The 22,530-nt window shown below is 40.7% G+C and overlaps 1 protein-coding gene across 4 annotated transcripts in view; it reads left to right on the forward strand.

The window, feature by feature from the left end:
• The first annotated feature begins 353 nt into the window (after positions 1–353).
• Positions 354–22,530, forward strand: part of LOC130911245 (neuroblast differentiation-associated protein AHNAK-like) — a 57,220-nt gene continuing 35,043 nt past the window's right edge. For 2 of the 4 annotated variants that reach the window (XM_057829091.1, XM_057829090.1), the window contains exon 1: positions 9,529–9,676. Coding sequence is in view for 2 of the 4 variants with exons in the window: in XM_057829088.1 (XP_057685071.1) it covers positions 459–516 (58 nt within the window). In the remaining 2 variants the exon portion in view is untranslated. Of the gene's footprint in view, positions 517–9,528; positions 9,677–16,355; positions 16,577–22,530 lie in introns of those variants that run through there. The other 2 variants (XM_057829088.1, XM_057829089.1) reach the window with 2 other exon arrangements.

The raw sequence follows: 22,530 nt of genomic DNA on the forward strand, positions 1-22,530 counted from the left end.
ACTGGACATATTTCAGTCACTTCAACAACGGAGAATAATGTGTTGATTAAAAAAAAAGTGTTCTGCTGCCGCAGTAATCAACGCGGTGGGGTTCAGTCTGCCATCCAGTATGCAGCCTGCGCTAAGCCCACCAACAACAGTTCACGCTAAAGCCTCCCAACGTTAGCAACAATGAGAGCTTTACGGGGACACTGAGCAAACTGCTGACTGTCCTCAACTGCTAATGCATGCCTATTCTGTGCTGTCTACACGCATACACACACTGGTCGATGATGCAAAGTTGGGTACTGGATAGGACCACCTCCCATCTTTTCCATCCCTCGGCGTGAGCCGCACAGAGAAGGTCGCTGGTGCGCCGGCCCCAAAGCTTCAAAGCCACCCCGGGATCACCTCCGTCTTGAGAGCCCCGAGTGCAGGCTGCTGTGTTGGTGTGCTCCGTGGGCGTCTTCCTACAGACCATGTGTGAGTGTCTCCGTGGAATATTCCGAGTCACCTGGACACCTTCCTCCGATGCAGGTCAGGATGAATAACGGTCGATCTGGATCGGCACAAAGTAGCAAAATTTGAATACCGCCACAGAAATCCACCAATATTTAGCTTTGTATTGAATGAAATGCAAACAAAGTAAGGTGTGACATCAGCTAATTGTCACATTTAGTGGAAATGTCTTCATTTATTTTTGTTCATGTTGATTATTCTTCAATTGACCATTAATCAATGTTCCAACTTCTTTTACTAATTTGCTAACCAACATCATAGGAAGACAGGTTGAAATCGGGTGACGTCACTATGAAGTTAGTTAAAATCTTTCCAGGATTCCTGAATGAATAGATGTTTTGGTTTCAGTGTCCATGTAGAGTCATGGATGCACTACAATGGGGCAAATAGGTTTTTCGTCAACCACTAATTGTGCAAGTTCTCCCACTTGAAATTTTTAGACAGGCCTGTAATTGTCAACATGGGTAAACCTCAACCATGAGTGACAGAATGTGGGAAAAAAACAGAAAATCACAGTGTTTGAGTTTTAAAGAATTTATTTGCAAATCGTGGTGGAAAATAAGTATTTGGTCATTACCAAAAGTTCATCTCAATACTTTGTTATGTACCCTTTGTTGGCTATAACGTTTTCTGTAACTCTTCACAAGCTTTTCACACACTGTTGCTGGTATTTTGGCCCATTCCTCCGTGCAGATCTCCTCTAGAGCAGTGATGTTTTGAGGCTGTCGTTGGGCAACACAGACTTTCAACTCCCCCCACATATTTTCTATGGGGTTGAGATCGGGAGACTGGCTAGGCCACTCCAGGACCTTGAAATGCTTCTTACGAAACCACTCCTTTGTTGCCCTGGCTGTGTGTTTGGGGTCATTGTCATGGTGAAAGACCTAGCCACATCTTCAATGTTCTTGCTGATGGAAGGAGATTTTCCCTCAAAATCTCTCGATACATGGCCCCATTCATTCTTTCCTTTACACAGATCATTCGTCTTGGTCCCTTTGCAGAAAAATGGTAAATGGACAAATGGACAGTATTTATATAGCGCATTTATCTGCATGGTTACCATGTCCAAAGTGCTTTACATGAGCACACATTTACCCATTCACGCACACATTCACACACCAATGGGGCTGCTGCCATGCAAGGCGCTGTCAACCCATTGGAGGCAAATCAGGGTTAAGTGCCTTGCCCAAGGGCACTTCGACAGTGGGCAGTCGTAGCCGGGAATCAAACCACTGACCCTTCGGTCCAAGGACAACTCCAGCTACCAACTACCAACTGCGCCACGGCTGCCCCAAAAAACAGCCCCAAAGCATGATATTTCCACCCCCATGCTTCACAGTGGGTATGGTGTTCTTCGGATGCAATTCAGTATTCTTTCTCCTCCAAACACGAGAAGCTGTGCTGCTACCAAAAAGTTCTATTTTGGTTTCATCTGACCATAACACTTTCTCCCAGTCCTCTTCTGGATCATCTAAATGCTCTCTAGCAAACCGCAGACGGGCCTGGACATGTACTGGCTTCAGCAGGGGGACACGTCTGGAAGTGCAGGATTTGAGTCCCTGGCGGCGCATTGTGGTACTGACTCGCCTTTGTTACTGTTGTCCCAGCTCTCTGTAGGTCATTCACTAGGTCCTTCCCGTGTGGTTCTGGGATTTTTGCTCACCATTTTTGTTATCATTTTGACGCCACGGGGTGAGATCTCGCATGAAGCCCCAGATCGAGGGAGATTATCAGTGGTCTTGTATGTCTTCCATTTTCTAATAATTGCTCCCACAGTTGATTTCTTTACACCAAGCGTTTTACCAATTGCAGATTCAGTCTTCCCAGCCTGGTTCAGGTCTACAATTTTGTCTCTAGTGTCCTTCGACAGCTCTTTGGTCTTAGCCATCGTGGAGTTCGGAGTGTGACTGACTGAGATTGTGGACAGGTGTCTTTTATACCGATAATGAGTTAAAACAGGTGCCATTAATACAGTTAATGAGTGGAGCTTCGTTAGACCTCGTTAGAAGAAGTTAGACCTCTTTGACAGCCAGAAATCTTGTTTGTAGGTGACCAAATACTTATTTTCCACTCTAATTTGGAAAAAAAATTCTTTAAAAATCAAACAATGTGATTTTCTGTTTTTTTTTTTCACATTCTGTCTCTCATGGTTGAGGTTTACCCATGTTGACAATTACAGGCCTCTCTAATCTTTTCAATTAGGAGAACTTGCACAATTGGTGGTTGACTAAATACTTATTTGCCTCACTATATATAACTTCACAGCTCGGTGGCATTAATCCTGATCCTATTTTTGCACAGAAAAGCCGCAAGACAACCAACCACAAAACCCATCTCATAAACCCTAATGCCAAAAACTTGCCCGAGCCCAGATACCCGAAACCTTTTGCTAAATAAACGTAAATCCAGGCTTTGTGGATCAAAGCTCATGTTTGCTGACACAGTTCTGACAACTACTCCATTGTAACATCATTCTGATACCACACCACTCCAAGCCAGCACCACACAAAGACGATTGTGATACACAAATCATACGATTCTTAAATTTCTCTTCTGGGGTTATCTTTTCGTAAAACATTGAGACATCCTTGCAATTGAACTGGCAACTCGTTTTAGCTGTACCCCACGGATAGAAAAGATTGAGGATATGAATGGATGATTGGATCTACACAACCCAAAATGTGACATCTCGAAAAAATTTCCACATCATTTTACCATCATCTCTGAAGCATCTCAATTGTATCCTAACACAGTGATGTAGTCTCTATAACATTGACAAATCCCATCACCATTCCTCCGATATCGTCACAAATTCCTTAATAATGCCATAAAATCTCCAGAACAAAATCTACACAACATCCTAAAAAGATATCAACACCATCCCCACAAATTCTCAAAATCATCCCACAAATTCAGACTAAATCCCCAGCAGGATATCCACAAATTCTCCAGAACATCCTGACAAAATCCCAATTTAATTAAAAAAAAAAAGTTCTTTATCTTAAAAACATCCTAACACAGCCACATCATCATCATCATCATCATCATCATAATCCCAACAACATATCCACAACATCAAAATAAAATCCCAACAGAATTTCCACATTATCTAGAACATCCTGACAAAATCCCAATCAAATCCTAACAAAATTTCTATATCTCAATAACATCCCAACTAGGCATGATAAATATCACAGTTTTACGGTATCACGCTATTAAAATTACAGCTCTAAAATGTGTTACTTTGAGATATCTGAGTTTAAAAAATAACAATAATGAATTCCATTGAATACGATTTTTATTTTTCAAAACATACTAACAAATTGGAACATAAGTATAATGTTAAGTTAAATTTTGGAAATAAAATTAAAATAAATGGAGTCCTTTAGGTGAGCCTAAACCCACAGCCACAGCTCAACATTATTACCATCAGAAAAAAAATAATTGAATTATTTTCCATAAAAAGCAAGTGTGTATGACTCGTATCATGTTTACTTTATACACACACTCTCTTTCTCAACACGGACAGTTGCCAGAGGGAAAGAAAAACATGTTTTACCACCGCTAGTTACACTAAATACGCTGGAGTTGACTGTTGTAGCTGCTGGGAAACGTTCACGACAATGTTACCTTTAATTTTGTATAAATGCGAAATCGTATTGGAGGTTTTGCCTCCTCGGCAGCCCCCCTCCGCAAACATGTTTTACATGTTGGTTGGCCTTCCTCCTCTAGGCCGCGGCCGTCAGTAACTTTTCTGTAGCCGAAGTATTCCCATACCAGCGATTTCATTTTCTTTTCACTTTCATTTTTCAAAGTTCAGGAGTTTCACCTCCTCCAGCTATCGTGTAGCACAGTTGACTCACTGACACTGAGCAACAATCGGTGGGGGAGGGTTGAGATTTACAGCTGCAAGCAAGGGATTTCTCCATGCATTTTTTGAGACATAAAAAAATAGCTAATACCTTAGGGACGATATGACGGAAAATGTTTGCGGTTTTAAAACCTTGACATTTTCCAACCACGGTATACAGTTAGGCAAATAAGTATTTAGTCAACCACCAATTGTGCAAGTTCTCCTACTTGAAAAGAATAGGGAGGCCTGTAATTGTCATTATGGGTTTAACCTCAACCATGAGAGACAGAATGTAGGAAAAAAAACTGAAAATCACATTGTTTGATTTTTAAAGAATTAATTTGCAAATCATGGTGGAAAATAAGTATTTGGTCAATACCAAAAGTTCATCTCAATACTTTGTTATGTACCCTTTTTTGGCAATAACGGAGGCCAAACGTTTTCTGTAACTCTTCACAAGCTTTTCACACACTGTTGCTGGTATTTTGGTGTTTTCACTCTTCGCTTGGTGTAAAAAAATCAACTGTGGGAGCAATTATTAGAAAATGGTAGACATACAAGACCACTGATAATCTCCCTTGATCTGGGGCTCCATGCAAGATCTCACCCTGTGGCGTCAAAATGATAACAAGAACGGTGAGCAAAAATCCCAGAACCACACAGGGGGACCTAGTGAATGACCGACAGAGAGCTGGGACCACAGAAACAAAGGCTACTATCAGTAACACAATGCGCCGCCAGGGACTCAAATCCTGCACTGCCAGACGTGTCCCCCTGCTGAAGCCAGTACACGTCCAGGCCCACCTGCGGTTCGCTAGAGAGTATTTGGATGATCCAGAAGAGGACTGGGAGAATGTGTTATGTACAGATGAAACCAAAACACAACTTTTTGGTAGAAACACAGGTTCTTGTGTTTGGAGGAGAAAATACATCCAAAGAACACCATACCCACTGTGAAGAATGGGGGTTGAAACATCATGCTTTGGGGCTGTTTTCTGCAAAGGGCCCAGGATGACTGATCTGTGTAAAGGAAAGAATGAATGGGGCTATGTATCGAGAGATTTTGAGTGAAAATCTCCTTCCATCAGCAAGGGCATTGAAGATGAGACGTGGCTGGGTCTTTCAACATGACAATGATCCCAAACACACAGCCAGGGCAACAAAGGAGTGGCTTCGTAAGAAGCATTTCAAGGTTCTGGAGTGGCCTAGCCAGTCTCCAGATCTCAACCCCATAGAAAATCTGTGGAGGGAGTTGAAGGTCCGTGTTGCCCAACAACAGCCCCAAAACATCACTGCTGTAGAGGAGATCTGCACGGAGGAATGGACCAAAATACAAGCAACAGTGTGTGAAAAGCTTGGAAAGAGTTATAGAAAACGTTTGGCCTCTGTTATTGCCAACAAAGGGTACATATCAAAGTATTGAGATAAACTTTTGATATCGACCAAATACTTATTGTCCACCGTGATTTGCAAATAAATTCTTTAAAAATCAAACAATGTGATTTTCTGCTTTTTTTCCACATTCTGTCTCTCATGGTTGAGGTTTACCCATGTTGACAATTACAGGCCTCTCTAATATTTTCAAGTGGGAGAACTTGCACAATTAGTGGTTGACTAAATACTTATTTGCTCCACTGTACCTTGAAACTGGTAATCGGCACATGTCTAATCCCAACACAAAACTATTATCATCGCCACATAATCTCCACAACATCCTGACAAAGTCCCATCAGGATCCCCACAAATTGTCCAGAACATTCCGAGATAATCCCAATTTCATTCTAACAAGTTTTTTTATATCTAAATAGCATTCCAGCACAAACTCAACATTATCCTCACATAATCTCCACAATATCCTAACAACGTCCACCAATCTAAGACCCATCCAAAATGTCCTTACACATTACCATCCCACTGCTGACGACTACATCCCTAAAGCATTTGGAAAAAAGGCTAACAACATTCTAACGATATTCTGACAAACATCCCAACAACATCCCAATGTCACCTTGACTACACCACAACAACATCCAAAAACATTCTAACACTACTAGCACGACGCTGGATGTGATTCTTCTTGGTTCTGGATGAATTCAATTCAATTTTATTTGTATAGCTCTATATCACAAAAGGTTGTCTCAAAGGGCTTTGTAGAGGCAATATGATACGCAGTCAGAAACAGTAGATGAATTAAACAAAGTCCAAGTCCTGGGCATCCCTCATCCTTAGACCCTCCATGTCGGCAAGGAAAAACTCCAAAAACCCTTTGGAATAAAATGAGAAACCTTGGGGAGAACCACAGTCAGGAGAGATCCACTCCCAGGACGGATAGACAAGATGCACCAGGACTGCTAATGGGAATTAGCAGACGGAGTTACAGTTTGTAAAGATGCAATAGAGTGAGGGAACAAGAGGAGGTCCATCTATAGCCTGGTACTCCAGACTCACTGCTGTTCCAGCTATTGAGTCTGGCCACCATTAAGCGGATAAAATTTCCAGGGCGGAGCAAGGCTCAGCAAACAGACAGCGGAGTTGACCAATCAGCGACGGGCGGGACGAGGGACTTGCGCGCGGAAGTAAACATACGAGGAGAGCGGAGTTTATTCAACATGGCTAGCGCGAGACAGACTGTTGTCAATGACTTGTGTCGATGTGTTTTTGGTAATTTAAAACTGATTTTACCGCAGATTGGAACATATTCTCGGCTCTCCTGTTCGCCACCTGTGTTGTTGTGGAGACGACTTCCGACGCGGAAGAGTGACGTTGCTCGTTAAGAACACGTCACGCAAATAAACGAATCTGATTTGTCAATTGATTTTGTACTTGCTGGAGAGGCCGTTAATGGGCTGGGTCCCAGACTATAGACCCCACTCACATGACGTCACAACCACGCCTCCGCGCCATATTGTCCATCAGCTCGTCGTGTTTATGCATTACCGCTACGTAAATTCCTCCTATTATGCCGTGTTTTTCTGCTCGTTAACATTAATAATCAAAATGGTGGTACCAAGTGAAAGAAGCTGGCCTCGTCTACGGCTCATCAGTTAAACAGGGCTGTCCAAACTTTTTGCACAGGGGGCCAGATTTGGTGTGGTAAAAATGTGTGGGGCTACCTTGGCTGATTTACGCAGAACTATATATTCAAACAAATTTTAGCAAGCCCTTCTGTGTGTCACATTTGCTTTATTATTATTTTTTTTTAATTCATAATTTCAACAATCTCGCCCTTGTGGCGTTCTCTTTCGACACTCGGGCTCTTGCGAAATACTGCTGCTGTGAAATTAAACTAGCTTCAAGTTGCTTTAATTTCTCGCTGCGTATCTTCCGTCTTGTCGTACATGTCAGCGTGTCTTGTTTGGTAATATCGCCTCACGTCGAACTCTTTGAAAACAACGACTGTCTCTTTGCAAATGAGGCAGACACAGTTGTTGCGTATTTTATTGAAGAAATAGTCCAATATCCATCTATCCTTGAAGCGTCGGCCATCGCAGTCAACTTTTTTTTTTTTTATTGATTGTCTCCATTTTAGAAAATTGGAAGTATAGGGTCACACGGGGTAATGTTGCTTAGAGTGCTGCTCTTAAATTTTTTCAAAGTTTCGTGAGAATAGGCTGAGTTTCTGTGGACAAGATAGTTGTAGATATCAGGGTAGCAGATGTCAGGTAGAGACGGCAAAGACAGCGGGTCGAAAAATATCGATTTAGGCATCAAATATGGATCTGGCGAATGGATAGGCTGAAGCTTTTCCACATAACGCCTTTTATGCAACGCATCCAATGAGTTTACAGTGTCTGAAAGCACCGGGGCTTCCATGAATTGCACTATAAATTGCACGACAAATTGAAACCATTGAGAATACGGATAAACAATGATGGGCAATATGGTGGCCGGATACAGCGACACGTCATTGTGTGACGTTGGTGAGTGGGGTCTATACTCTCAGTGTTTGGAAAAACACAGGGAGAACAGTCTGGCCTTGCCAGGCAAGTCCATCTAGCCAGATGAGATGGGGGGGGGGGGCAACGAGGACGTCCATCCAGCCAGGGATCCGGATAGTCAGGAGGCTGCGGCTGAAAAATAGCCCCTTCTCAGAGGGGAAAGGGGACACCGGATGACTAGTGATGAAGAGACTAGTCAACTAGATATTAAAATTAGAAAAGAGAAATAAAGTAAAAGTAAAGTCGAATAGGAACGTTTTTAGTCTAATCTTAAATGTACAGACTGTGTCGGCTTCTTTAATACTAGCTGGAAGCTGATTCTACAAGACAGGAGCTTGGTAGCTAAAGGCTCTAGCTCCTACTGTACTTTTAGAAACCCTGGGAACTACCAGTAGACCTCCATTCTGAGAATGGAGTGTTCTGTTGGGGCGGTCTGGAACCAGAGCATCGGTGAGATATGGCCCCAAACCATTAGTGGTCTTAAATGTAAGAAGGAGGATTTTAAATTTAATTCTAAACTAGACTGGAAGCCAGTAAAGGGCCTGGAGCACAGGGGTGATGTGCTCTCTTCTATTAGTTCCTGGATGAAGTGACCAAAACGCTCCAAAATGTGTCATGTGACCAGTCCAGTCCTGATCTCAACTTTACACAGTGTCCGTTTCAGCTGAAGGGAATTCTTGGAACATGTTATGTTTTGTCATCAATCCACCTCATCGCAACGCAGGAATTATATGCCGGTCCTGTTTGTGCAGTTGGGAAGACTTCAATGTTTACCACATTACTAACACAGACACACACTAATAATAGAGACGCATACACAGCTGCTGGAGCATAGTGAGAGGAAGCTTCACCCTTTCTCCAAATCCTGCTTTCTAATTTTAGACCTTTGCTTTAAAAATAATCTCAAAACATCTCCCACAAGGACCGTCATTCCGGCGCAACTTTCTCACCACATTCCCAACGTTCCCAAAGACAACATTAGCCAAAAAGATGATTGATGAGTGTACAAATCTGTGCTAGTTGACAATGTAGAAAGGCAATCAAACTTCTCATATAGATGTTTCACTCGGGCCTATACTTTATTATCACTTTCTCCCTCCCTACTTTATCAGTGACACAGCCCCGCCTCTCAGTACCCAAATATGAGGTAACCCCTTCCTACAAGCCAGTCAAAAAGGCAGCTCCGCCCCTTCTGGTGATGCTGTGGTCCCGTGTCGGGCCTGAGGCTTTCAGTGAGGGGAGCGACGGGCTGCCCAGTGACACGGGGGTCGATGTTATCGAAAGACGAAGGGGGGGAATTCAAGAAATATTGACAACAAGAAAGAGAGACTGGAAGTTTTAGCGCAAGAAGAAAAGAGGTTGAGATTGAAGCTCAAAGGCTGAGAAGGTAGGATGGACCTTCCGCTTTCTTCAAAGCCCAATTGCTCCATCTCCATAATTCTGGAGAAAAATGTGAAGTTTGTGTCCTGAAGTCATGCGAAGATTAATTGAAAGTTGTTTAGCACGTGCAGAGCAGAATGACTGCACATTGCTAAACAATGGCATGCTGTTTCAGCAAACACTTGAGTAGTGTGTGTGTGTGTCACCATGACTTTAAGAGTGTTGGCTCAAGAAGCTCAGGGAAGTGACTGGTAGCTACCTCATTTTAGTCTTTAATAAACAATATTGGGTGGGATCTGAAGTATTTCAAGGAAAACAGGCTTTGTTGTGGTCCAAAATTTATCTGAATGTTAAATGAAGCGGAGCTGTCAGAGGTGCTAGCAATGCGTTGACTTTGTTTAGTCTTGATCTTAGCATTACACACCAGTGACAGCTGCAGCGTGATGGTCATTGGATCTGTTTGCCCCCTCCTGCACCGAAATGGACCCCCCTTACCCAACCCCAGCCTGGTATGTCGGGATGGCGAGGGCACAAGGATGACACCCAAGATAGTCGCGTATGTCGCTATGATAACTCCTTTGTATACTAGCATTGTATCGGAAGGGCTTATAATGTTTTGTCACTGGGTGGTAGCTTCGATGGTTCTTCAGGAAAGGGTTCTGGTACTTTCAGTTGGAGGTTAGCCAAAACAAAGGTTTGCAAGATAGAAAAACAGAGGTTTGGGAACTTGTGAATTAAGGCACTACTGTACTTACATCAAATCTGGTTGGTTTGGACCGAAATATGCCAAGATATTTTTCGATCCCAATTAAGGGGTAACCTTCAAATTTGTAAACCCTTACCCATGAAGTTGATTCATTTGTAGTACTATTTGTCTGGACCAGTTAAAGAAACTGATGGACTTAATTGACTCCTGGGAAAGATACAGTGGTATGAAAAAGTATCTGAACCTTTTGGAATTTATCACATTTCTGCATTGAATCACCATCAAATGTGAGCTAATTGTCAAAATCACACCGATGAAAAAAACTGTCTGCTTTAACTAAAACCACCTAAACATTTATAGGTTTTCCTATTTTAATGAGGATAGTATGCAAACAATGACACAAGGGGGAAATATAAGTAAGAGAACCATATTTTGTGCAGCAATAACCAACCAGACGCTGCAGATCAGTCTGGCACGTCGATCAGGACTAATCTTGAACTATTCTTCTCTACAAAACTGCTCTAGTTCAGTCAGATTCCTGGGATGTCTCGCATGAATCACTGTCAAGTCATGCTAAAGCATCTCAATGGGGTTCAAGTCTGGACTTTGACTTGGCCACTCCAGAATGTGTATTTTGTTCTTCTGAAACCATTCTGAAGTTGATTTACTTCTGTGTTTTGGATCATTGTCTTGTTGCAGCATCCATCCTCTTTTTAGCTTCAACTGTCTGACAGACGGCCTCAGGTCGTCCTGCAAAACATCCTGGTAAATTTTTGAATTCATTCTTCCATTAATGAATGCAAGTTGTCCAGGCCCTGAGGCAGCAAAACAGCACCAAATCATGATGCTCCCTTCACCATGCTTCACGGGGGGATGAGATGTTGATGTTGCTGAGCTGTTCCATATTTCCTCCACACATGACCTTTGTCAAAATCATACAGATGAAAAAACAGTGTTTGCTTTAATTAAAACCACCCAATCATTGATAGGTTTTCATATTTTAATGAGGATAGTATGCAAACAATGACAGAAGGGGGAAAAATAAGTATGTGAATCATCACATTTAATATTTTGTGCCCCCCCCCCCCCCTCCTTTGGCAGCAATAACTTCAACCAGACGCTTTCTGTAGCTGCAGATCAGTCTGGCACATCGATCAGGACTAATCTTGGCCCATTCTTCTCTACAAAACTGCTGTAGTTCAGTCAGATTCATGGGAGGTCTGGCATGAATTGCTGTCTTTCGCTCCTGCCACAGCATCTCAATGGGGTTTAAGTCTGGACTGTGACTTGGCCTCTCCAGAACATGTATTTTGTTGTTCTGAAACCATTTTGAAGTTGATTTACTTCTGTGCTTTGGATCATTGTCTTGTTGCAGCATCCATCCTCTTTTTAGCTTCAACTGTCTCACAGACAGGCTCAGGTTTACCCACAAAACATCTTGATAAACTTTGAATTCATTCTTCCATTAATGATTGCAAGTTGTCCAGGCTCTGAGGCAGCAAAACAGCACCAAATCATGATGCTCCATTCACCATGCTTCACGGCGGGGATGAGCTGTTCCATTTTTCCTCCACACATGATGTTGTATCTTACTTCCAAACAATTCAACTTTGGTTTCATCAGTCCACAAAATATTTTGCCAAAACTTCTGTGGCGTGTCCAAGTGCCTTTTTGCGAACATTAAACGAGCAACAATGTTTTTTTAGACAGCGGTGGCTTCCTCCGTGGAGTCCTCCCATGAATACCATTTTTGGCCATAGTTTTAGGCAGAGGGTTCGCTTACTTATTTTTCCCCTTCTGTCATTGTTTGCATGCTATCCTCATTAAAATTTGAAAACCTATAAATGTTTGGGTGGCTTTAGTTAAAGCAGACACTGTTTTTTTTCATCTATGTGATTTTGACAAAGATCAGCTCACGTTTGATGGTGATTCTATGCAGAAATGTGATAAATTCCAAAAGGTTCAGATACTTTTTCATACCACTGTAAGAAATATGGAGTTGGTTTCTGGAACAGTTCTTCAGTTCTTAATCCTTAAATTTCTACATGGAGTATATGGCAAGAATTTGAATGAGAGCTGCTCGTTTTCTGTGTAGGACCTTTTCTGCACTGCTTCATTGTGCTATCATTGGCTTGTTTGTCATGTCACTGTTAATCGTTTCTTCTGATTGGTCAGGATTTAGCATGTGTACATGCAAATCGTCGCAATCTGATTCATCGTAGGACTGGTATTGTTTGACCACATGTGCTTCCTGTTGAAGTAGCGAACAGAGTTGGTAAAAACTCTACAAGTGCATTAACAAAGTATTTAATTCCCATCTTCATGGTCCTCAAAGATCAGATGTAGTGTCACGCTGCCTCAGACATGTTCGGCATCCAAAGCCTTCACGAGTCCAGCTGGCGTGTCAGATAACAAGAACTAAAATCTCCCCAAAAAATGTTCAGAAAATGGTGCGGTAAACACAGCTCTACGCTATCATATGAACTCCTTGACACTTAAGCATAAACAAAGACTAGAATTTATATGATGGACGGTGACGGAGGTTTCCTGATGTCCGGTTTTGGTCGGTGGTGGTTATAGGTGGGGTTGGTTTTCGAGCAGGAAGTTGGGTCAACAGTGGTTCAGTGGCTTGGGAGGGAGCCCCACGTGAGGAAACTATGTTTGACATTTGCTGGACGGTGAATTTCCCTGCGCACGTCAGTGAAGGAAGAGTCAAGTAAACACATCATTATGTACCATGAAACATGTCATGTCATCAGAGCGAGGTTATAAAAGTTTTGGAGGGATGGCTCAAAAAGTAACTTGCTTTGTTTCTTCTTGGTGACAACACTAAATAAAATGGCTCACCCTGTTATTCGTCGACAGATCAGGAGGAAATTTGGTAGATATATTCTAGAGATGTATGCACATGGATCTTTCGATGCTAATTCTTAATTTTTGTCTCAAGGTTGATTACAGTGATTCCTCATTTTCACGGTTAATGTAAACCAGAACCAGAAAGGTGAAAAACCGAGAAGTAGCGCCCACCCTAACAAAAAAAAGATTGTGTGTGTGTGTTCCAGGTATTTATTCAGATTTAGCATTAGAAAGAGATACATATAAGACATGTTTTTTCACTTTTTTTCCCAAAGTATAATTGAAAAAAAAAACTTTCATCAATAATAATAAGCACTTTAAATGTAATAATTATAAGTTTAGAAGGAATCTGAACTTTTAGCCAAATTGCTGGAATCGCATCAGCTGAACCGCCGGCCCCGCAATGGCGCAGCTCCAACGACCCGGGCCAATGCCTACAACCCGGCCAAAAGGCCAAACTCCGCACGTTTACCTTATTCTTAACCCCTTGTACTGACTCCATTTTGAAAGCGGGAGAAGGGCTTCGAAACATAACTTGACAATTTATTCTGAGTCGACGGCAATCAAACAGCACGGAGGGACCTAGGCGAGGATAAAGGTCACTATATTACAAGTCAACAAAAGGTTCCCGACAAAAAAAATGGCAATGCCTAGTTAAACATTCAGTTTTTTGAAGGGTCTCGTGGAGCGGGTCGAAGGCAGGCAGAAGGGTGTGTATGGGCGTTTTTTAGGATTATTGTCTGTTTGTGGAATGGACAGGAGGATTCGGGAGATACTGTTGTCAGGGCAACGAGGGTTGTGGATTTTGCCACTTCAGCGTCTAAGGGGCTCTTGGAGTCTTGTCAGTCGTGTTATCAGTTGGATATCGGGCGTTCTCCGGTGTTCCTTGTGTTGGGACAGGGCGTCCCGTCATTTGTTCTGGACTGTCGGGAGAACTGATTGCGAGAGTTGGTAGTGCAGGCGTGGGCTAGTCAGCGTGAATCTTGCCCAGTCAGCTGCATGATGCAGAAGTTGGGGCTCCGTGAGAAGAAGGCGTCATGTAGCTCTTATGCCCAATGTTCAGCTTGTTTTCCTTAAACTAGGGTGTAAGTGCTATTTATTTTATATTGAGTGTGTTAGAGTAATACAAACAGTTGATCGGTAAATATACTATTATAATGCTAATAATGCAAACAGTCAGACAGTGCCTACGTGAAAAGGTACTATCTTCTTCATTTTTAAACATGTTACTGTCCGACCAAATTAATTTTAAACAAGAATAAACTAGAAAAATGTGTCTTTATTAAATGCTTCATTGAGTGAGTCCACTCAAATCCGCTCAAGGTTCTCACTTACAAAATTACAATAAGTTGCCACAGTAACTGTTTAACAAGTTAAACAATGGTTGACTCATGCAGCGCTTTGAAGCTTCGACTTCCGAGCATCTGGCAAGATCAAACATTACATGTCTGTCAATCATCGTTAACTGTAACAAGCAACTCCAGTGCACTGCCTGACCAAGAAAGTGCAGCAGTAGGCAGAGTTAGACCACGTGATTGGCTCAGGATGGCTAATGTGTTTTTTTTTTTTTTTTTTATTGAAACAAAATCTGCGATGGACTGGGGACGCGAAGTTTGAGGGATCACTGTAATTATCAGTGTATTGAATAATTGTGGACTTGTTATGAAGTCACTCCAGTTATCCAAAAATGTCAGTATTTCATCCCATCTTGTTTGCGTACCGGGTGGTCATAGTTTATTTGAACTTTTTAATCATAGTTTAATTTAGTTTAGGATTTATTTTCTCTGATTTAGTCAGCTTTAATTAGTTTTAAAATGGATTTGCCACTTTTTATTCATTTTGTTATTCTTGAAATGATTAGTTTTACTTTCATTTTTATTAGTTTAAGTATTAGTTTTGGGTTTTTATACTTTAGGTTAATTTTCAGGTGAAGGACTCACCTATAAAAAATATAAAAATAACATAAAACTGAACAAAAGATGACTTATTTTAAAAAAAAACATTCCAGCATTTTGAATTTTTTTAGGAAAAAAATGTACAAGTTCAAAGATTTGAGTCTTTAGTTTTGTGAGCAAACAAAACAGTCTCACATTGTTATGCTTTTTTTTTTTAGGGCTATCAAAATTATCGCGTTAACGGGCGGTAATGAATTTTTTTCATTAATCACGTTAAAAAATTTGACGCAATTAACGCACATTCCCCCCTCAAACAGATTAAAATGACAACACAGTGCAATGCCAACTTGTTACTTGTGTTTTTGGGAGTTTTGCTGCCCTCTGCTGGCGCTTGGGTGCGACTGATTTTATGGGCTTAAGCACCCATGAGCATTGTGTAATTATTGACATCAACGATGGCGGGCTACTAGTTTATTTTTTGATTGAAAATTTTACAAATTTTATTAAAACGAAACATTAAGAGGGGTTTTAATATAAAATTTCTATAACTTGTACCAACAATTATCTTTTAAGAACTACAAGTCTTTCTATCCATGGATCGCTTTAACAGAATGTTAATAATGTTAATCCCGTCTTGTTGATTTATTGTTATAATAAACAAATACAGTACTTATATACCGTATGTTGAATGTACTGTATGTATCCATCTTGTGTCTTATCTTTCCATTCCAACAATAATTTACAGAAAAATATGGCATATTTTATAGATGGTTTGAATTGCGATTAATTACGATTAATTAATTTTCAAGCTGTAATTAGCTCGATTCAAAATTTTAATCGTTTGACAGCCCTACTTTTTTTCTTTTAGTTTTTATCTATTTCAGTTAACTAAAATCCTTTTTTATTTCTAGTTTTCCTCATTTAGTTAATTTTCGTTAACGAAAATAACCACGATTTAGAGGCCTCTTGATTTTAAGATGTCGCTGGGCTATTTCTACGTTGACTTGCTGATTTAGTTATGTTTCAGTGCCGTTGACGGGGAGACAACCAATCCATTTGAATTGGAAGAGGCTAGTAGCGAATGATAGTCTTGGTCTTGAGACCACATTTCAAGGTTATTGGTCTTGACTCTTAAAAGTCTTGATCTTGTCTTGGCCTCTGATAGTGTTGTCCTGAACACAACACCAGTATTTACCAACAAGATAGGTGGAAATCTTTGACAGAAATATCACTTTCCTGTTTACACAGAGGAATTTCCTGTCCAGAGATGTGATTTGTGGACTACCAGAAGTCAAGCTGGCTTTGCACACTGAGGATGATGGTTTAGTCTGCACTTGTTATCGTTTTATCTCAACAGTTAAACAGGAAGACGGAGGACGTGTGTGTATCCGCGTGTACTGGCGGCGGAAGGTCAGGTGACAAATGCAAATGCATACTGTAGTTACTTGCTGTAAGTAGTTGTTGTTTTTTGAATGTATTTCTACTTAAATCTACATTTCTCTGGTGACATCTTAGCTTACATTGGAAAAGAGATGCAGTATCTGTACTTTCTATTTGTTACTTGATCAATTCGGCTTGTTGCTTTTTCAACGTCTGTGAAGGACACAGCTGGGATTGACAGAGATTCTCTGGATATTATGAGATTGAAAATATACTATTCCTTCCCCAAAAATTTACATACTGTGATAAAGTTAATTATTTTCTGTAATGTACTGATAAACATTAGACTTTCATATATTTTAGATTCATTACTCACAACTGAAGTAGTTCAAGCCTTTTTTTGTTGATGATTTTGACCAAAAAAAAAGTCAAGAAAAAACAAAAATCCCTATTTAAAAAAATTAGCATATTTTATCCGACCAATACAAAAAAGTGTTTTTTTAATACAAAAAGTAAACCTTCAATTAGTTATATTAGCTATGCACTCAATACTTGGTCGGGAATCCTTTTGCAGAAATGACTGCTTCAATGCAGCGTGGCATTGGAGGCAATCAGCCTGTGGCACTGCTGAGGTGTTATCGAGGCCCAGGATGCTTCGATAGCGCCCTTAAGCTCATCCACAGTGTTGGGTCTGGTGTCTCTCAACTTCCTCTTCACAATATTCCACAGATTCTCTATGGGGTTCAGGTCAGGAAAGTTGGCAGGTCAATTGAGCACAGTAATGCCATGGTCAGTAAACCGTTTACCAGTGGTTTTGGCACTGTGAGCAGGTGCCAGGTCATGCTGAAAAATGAAATCTTCATCTCCATAAAGCTTTTCAGCAGATGGAAATATGAAGTGCTCCCAAATCTCCTGATAGCTAGCAGCATTGACCCTGCCCTTGATAAAACACAGTAGACCAAGACCAGCACCCCAGACCATCACTAACTGTGGGTACTTAACACTGGACTTCAGGCATTTTGGCATTTCCTTCTCTCCAGTCTTCCTCCAAACTCTGGCACCTTGATTTCCAAATGACATGCAAAATTTGCTTTTATCTGAAAAAGTACTATGGACCAGCAACAGTCCAGTGGTGCTTCTCTGTAGCCCGGGTCAGGCGCTTCTGCCACTGTTTCAGGTTCAAAAGTGGCTTGACTTGGGGAATGCAGCACCTGTACCCCATTTCCATGTTTCTGCAGGTCCCCCAAGGTCTGGAATCGGCCCTTCTCCACAATATTTCTCAGGGTGCGGTCACCTCTTCTGGTTGTGCAGCTTTTCCTGCCACAATTTTTCCCTCCCACAGACTTCCCACTGAGGTGCCTTTGACAGCTCTTTGGTCTTGGCCATCGTGGAGTTTGGAGTGTCACTGACTGAGGTTGTGGACAGGTGTCTATTATACCGATAATGAGTTAAAATAGGTGCCATTAATACAGGTAACGAGTGGAGCCTTGTTAGACCTCGTTAGAAGAAGTTATACCTCTTTGACAGACAGAAATCTTGCTTGGTTGTTGGTGACCAAATACTTATTTTCCACTCTAATTTGGAAATAAATTCTATAAAAATCAAACAATGTGATTTTCTGTTTTTTTACCACATTCTGTCTCTCATGGTTGAGGTTTACCCATGTTGACAATTACAGGCCTCTTAATCTTTTCAAGTAGGAAAACAATTGGTGGTTGACTAAATACTTTATTTGCCCCACTGTACCATAGTTTATGGAAAACAAGCAAAGGGTATAAGAGACACATGACACCTTCTTATCGCAGAACCCCAATGTTCGCATCATGCAACTCTGTGAACAGCCTATTCGCTCAGAAATTTCTTTCTGTGTCTTAGCCTCTTGCTTGATGGTGTCAATGATGGCCTTCTGGACAGCAGTCAGGTCGGCAGTCTTGCCCATTATTGCGGTTTTGAATAATGAACCAGGCTAGGAGTTTGTAAAAGCCTCAGGAATTAGGGTTGTTCCGATCATGTTTTTTTTGCTCCCGATCCGATCCCGATCGTTTTAGTTTGAGTTTCTGCCGTTCCCGATATTTCCCGATCCGATTGCTTTTTTTTTCTTCTTCTCCCGATTCAATTCCAATCATTCCCGATAATTTTTCCCAATCATATACATTTTGGCAATGCATTAAGAAAAAAATGAGTAAAACTTGGACGAATATATACATTCAACATACAGTACATAAGTACTGTATTTGTTTATTATGACAATTAATCCTCAAGATGGCATTTACATTTTTAACATTCTTTCTGTGAGAGGGATCCATGGATAGAAAGACTTGTAATTCTTAAAGGATAAATGTGACTTTGTAAATTGTGACTAAATATTGCCATCTAGTGTATAGAGATGTGACATATTTATGCACACTGCTGTTGCCATAGTGTGCACTTCCTGTGGGTGTGGTATTACAGTATAAAAGGGAATCTCTGTTATGTCTCTGTGACATATATGCTTAGAAGCACACTGAATAAAGAAGTGTTGTTCCATTCAAGTCTTGGCCTTACATGTACTTAGATCAAGGAAGTACATAACAAATACTGTAGCCATTTAACTTCTGCCCAAATGCATGATGGGAAGTGCAACCATGACTGTGCGTCGTGGTACCAATTGATATATCTTCTCTGCGTTGGGAAATAACATAGGGTGTTAAGAAAAAGATCAACTACTACATTTCTTCCCCACATTGCTTTCCACAATATTTCTAAATGTTGAGAGAGGGATTGTAAGGCTTTAGCCAATTAAAAAAAAGGTTTCAAAGGCTGCCAAAATTCTCTACTCATTTTACGTTGCCTTTTAGCTCTATGTATATGTAAAACCGTGCCATTTTAGATTGATCGCGACAGTGCGTGAGTAGGTAGTGCAGCGCATGCATTAATTGCGTCAAATATTTTAATGTTATTACCGCCGTTAACGCGACAAATTTGATAGCCCTACTTTAAGCCAAAACTAAAGACTCTGGATGAGTGTAAGACATTTTGTCTGTGACGTTAAATACAATTAGAAAACTATTTCATTCATTCATTCATTTTCCGTGCCACTTTTCCTCACGAGGGTCGCGGAGGTGCTGGAGCCTATCCCAGCTAACTACGGGCAGTAGGCAGGGGACACCCTGAACTGGTTGCCAGCCAATCGCAGGGCACAAGGAGACATACAACCATTCACGCACACACTCATACCTACGGACAATTTAGAGTGTTCAATCAGCCTACCATGCATGTTTTTGGGATGTGGGAGGAAACCGGAGTTCCCGGAGAAAACCCACGCAGGCGCGGGGAGAACATGCAAACTCCACACAGGAAGGCTGAAGCCCGGGATTGAACCCTTGATCTCAGAACTGTGAGGCGGACGTGCTAACCACTCAGCCACCGTGCCGCGATTTAATTTAAAACGATTTAATTAAAAGAAATATATATATATTAAAAAAGGCATGTCTGATATTTTTTTGCCGATTCCGATACTTTGAAAATGACGTGATCGAACCCGATCTTTATCAGGAATCTTTCGCAGGGGTTTTGAGTTAATTCGTTGATTCAGATGACTAGGTTAATAGCTTCTTTAGAGTACCTTTTCATGATATGCTAATTTTTTGAGATGGGGATTTTTGGTTTTTCTTGACTTTTTTGCCAAAATCATCAATATTAAAACAATAAAAGGCTTGAACTAATTCAGTTGTGTGTAATGAATCTAAAATATATGAAAGTATAATGTTTATCAGTACATTACAGAAAATAATTAACTTGATCACAATATGCTATTTTTTTTTTAGAAGGACTAGTAGATGGCACCCATGGCATTCTTCATGAGAATTGTTTGATATTGTCACGTTTCGTATCTTGTGCTTTTTTAAAATTCCCAATTTTACCATCTTATAGGTAAAAACACAAGTAAATCGTAAGTTGTTATCTTTAGCTGATTTGGGATTTGTGTTGCTCAGTTGACAACTCATAAGTTTAATTGAGGTAGTCCCCGGGTTACGAACGAGTTCCGCTCCTAGGCTGGCGATGCAACCTAAATTTTCGGAAGTAACCCTTTGACACTGGAAGTCCCGTTTTTTTTTGGGGGGGGGCTTTAAAGAAATACCAGAAAGGTTCGAAAGTTCCGCTCTGAGACCCCCAATTTGGCCAACTTTCAAAATTGTCCAATATGCATGTGTGATACATCATTGGAAAGCTTAAAATCCCAATTTTCTCAGGGAAGAAAAACTTTGAATAGGAGGGCATTTAAAAAAAAAAAAAAATTAAACAGCGAAACCCTATCTGGAGGTGAGAGCATGCAAGAGAAGAATTAAAGATGCCATGACTTAAACAACATATTATCGCGTATATACCTTGCTTCGATCCAAAAACTCCATATAGCTTGTATCACTGAGTGTCAAGACACAGCTGTGAATGGCCACAGCTGGATTTTTGGAGGGATTTTATGGGTGAAACATGGTAATATAACAAGGGTCTCGATGCAGAAATCACAGACATCTAGAAGTGGCGGAGATCTTTTTCATATATTTACCCTTTAAAACGTTTTTTTTTTTTCAATTTTTCTTTGTTTGGGTCGATTATTTATCATCTATCATATCGAAAAAAATACGACAGTAACAAAAAAATATACAATTAAGCGATAATTATGATGTAGAGATCCGTGACTTTTTTCCAGACACCATATTTTTCATTGTTAGGTAATTTGTTTAAAAGTTTGAAATATACGAGTGAATAATTTTTTAAAGTCTTTTTTTTTTTTTTTTTTTTAAAGGAAATATTATACATCAATTAATGATTATAAGCTAAAAATGACAGACATTTTGAATAATTAATATAATTTAATACCATCGTTTTATGGCTGGGTAGAAACAAAAGGGGTTGCGCGACATCTGTAAACGGGTGTTTCCAGGGTAAAACGGACAAATTAAAAATAGTTTGGGGGTTTAATGCGCCATGAATCTGCTATGGCAGCATATAGACATATTGTTCTATCAAACACAACAGTTCTTTTGGCTTAAAATACAGCAGTTTCTTTTAAAGAGGGGTGCAAGAGCAGAAACTGCTTTTTCCGTCTTGTCTGTGTTTTCCGCCATATGCATATGGTCGATTAAATATGACAAGCTGATCCCTGGGTCAAATCTTGAAACGTTTTAACAATCTTGTCAAAACCCAGCCCTTAATTTTTATACAGCTGTAGTAGCTTTTAGATTGATTTGAAGTTGAATTGATTCAAATCAAAGAATTTATAGAATCTAACATCAAAGCCTTTCCTAAGAATGGCTCGTCTTGAGGTCACCACGGACCTGCAACTATTTCATCTGATCACTTTTTAAGAACCTTGCCTTGGCTATGTATGTGCATCCACCTGTGTGCGTGAGGAATGGCTAGCCCGTTAGGAGCGCGTAAGCGGGTGTCTGGTGTCCAGCGGGTCACAAGATGACATAATTTGCATTCTCAGTGCTCATTTTCAGAGCAAGCGACCCTTGCTGTAATAAGTGCCGAGCTTTGAATTTGTCGACCGTTTAGTTTTCCGCCTAAAGTGCGTATGACAGGATTAAAAAAAAGTCTTAAATAGCATTATTATGTGGATTAGAATCATATTTTGAGACGACTCGACTATGTACAACAATTTGGCGAAGCGCAGATGACGAGAAATTAGTCTTTTAATCTGCTGTTTAGCCACGCCTACCATTAGAGAGCCAATGCCGTTTTGACTTGGGATAGCAAGTGTTGGAGGCAGTCTTTCAGGTCCTCCGTGTGTTCGTTTTCAATTCAAGTGAGACTGCTAGACTGGATTGTTAAATTAAGACTGGAGGCAAGACCTCAAAACTGCGCAATTTTAATTTCAGAAATTTCTGGGTGCATTTAGTTACAGAACAAGCCGTGTAGAGAAATGCACACTAAACAGAGCGCTCGGCCTTCCTTATATACATATAAGGAGCCGTGTCTGGAGCGTTTGGTGATTTGCTTTTTTCTTGCAGATCTTGCAAAATAGGTCATGAACCTTGC

This window comes from Corythoichthys intestinalis, unplaced genomic scaffold, assembly GCF_030265065.1.
Source record: "Corythoichthys intestinalis isolate RoL2023-P3 unplaced genomic scaffold, ASM3026506v1 HiC_scaffold_23, whole genome shotgun sequence".
Classification (NCBI taxonomy): Eukaryota; Metazoa; Chordata; class Actinopteri; order Syngnathiformes; family Syngnathidae; genus Corythoichthys; species Corythoichthys intestinalis.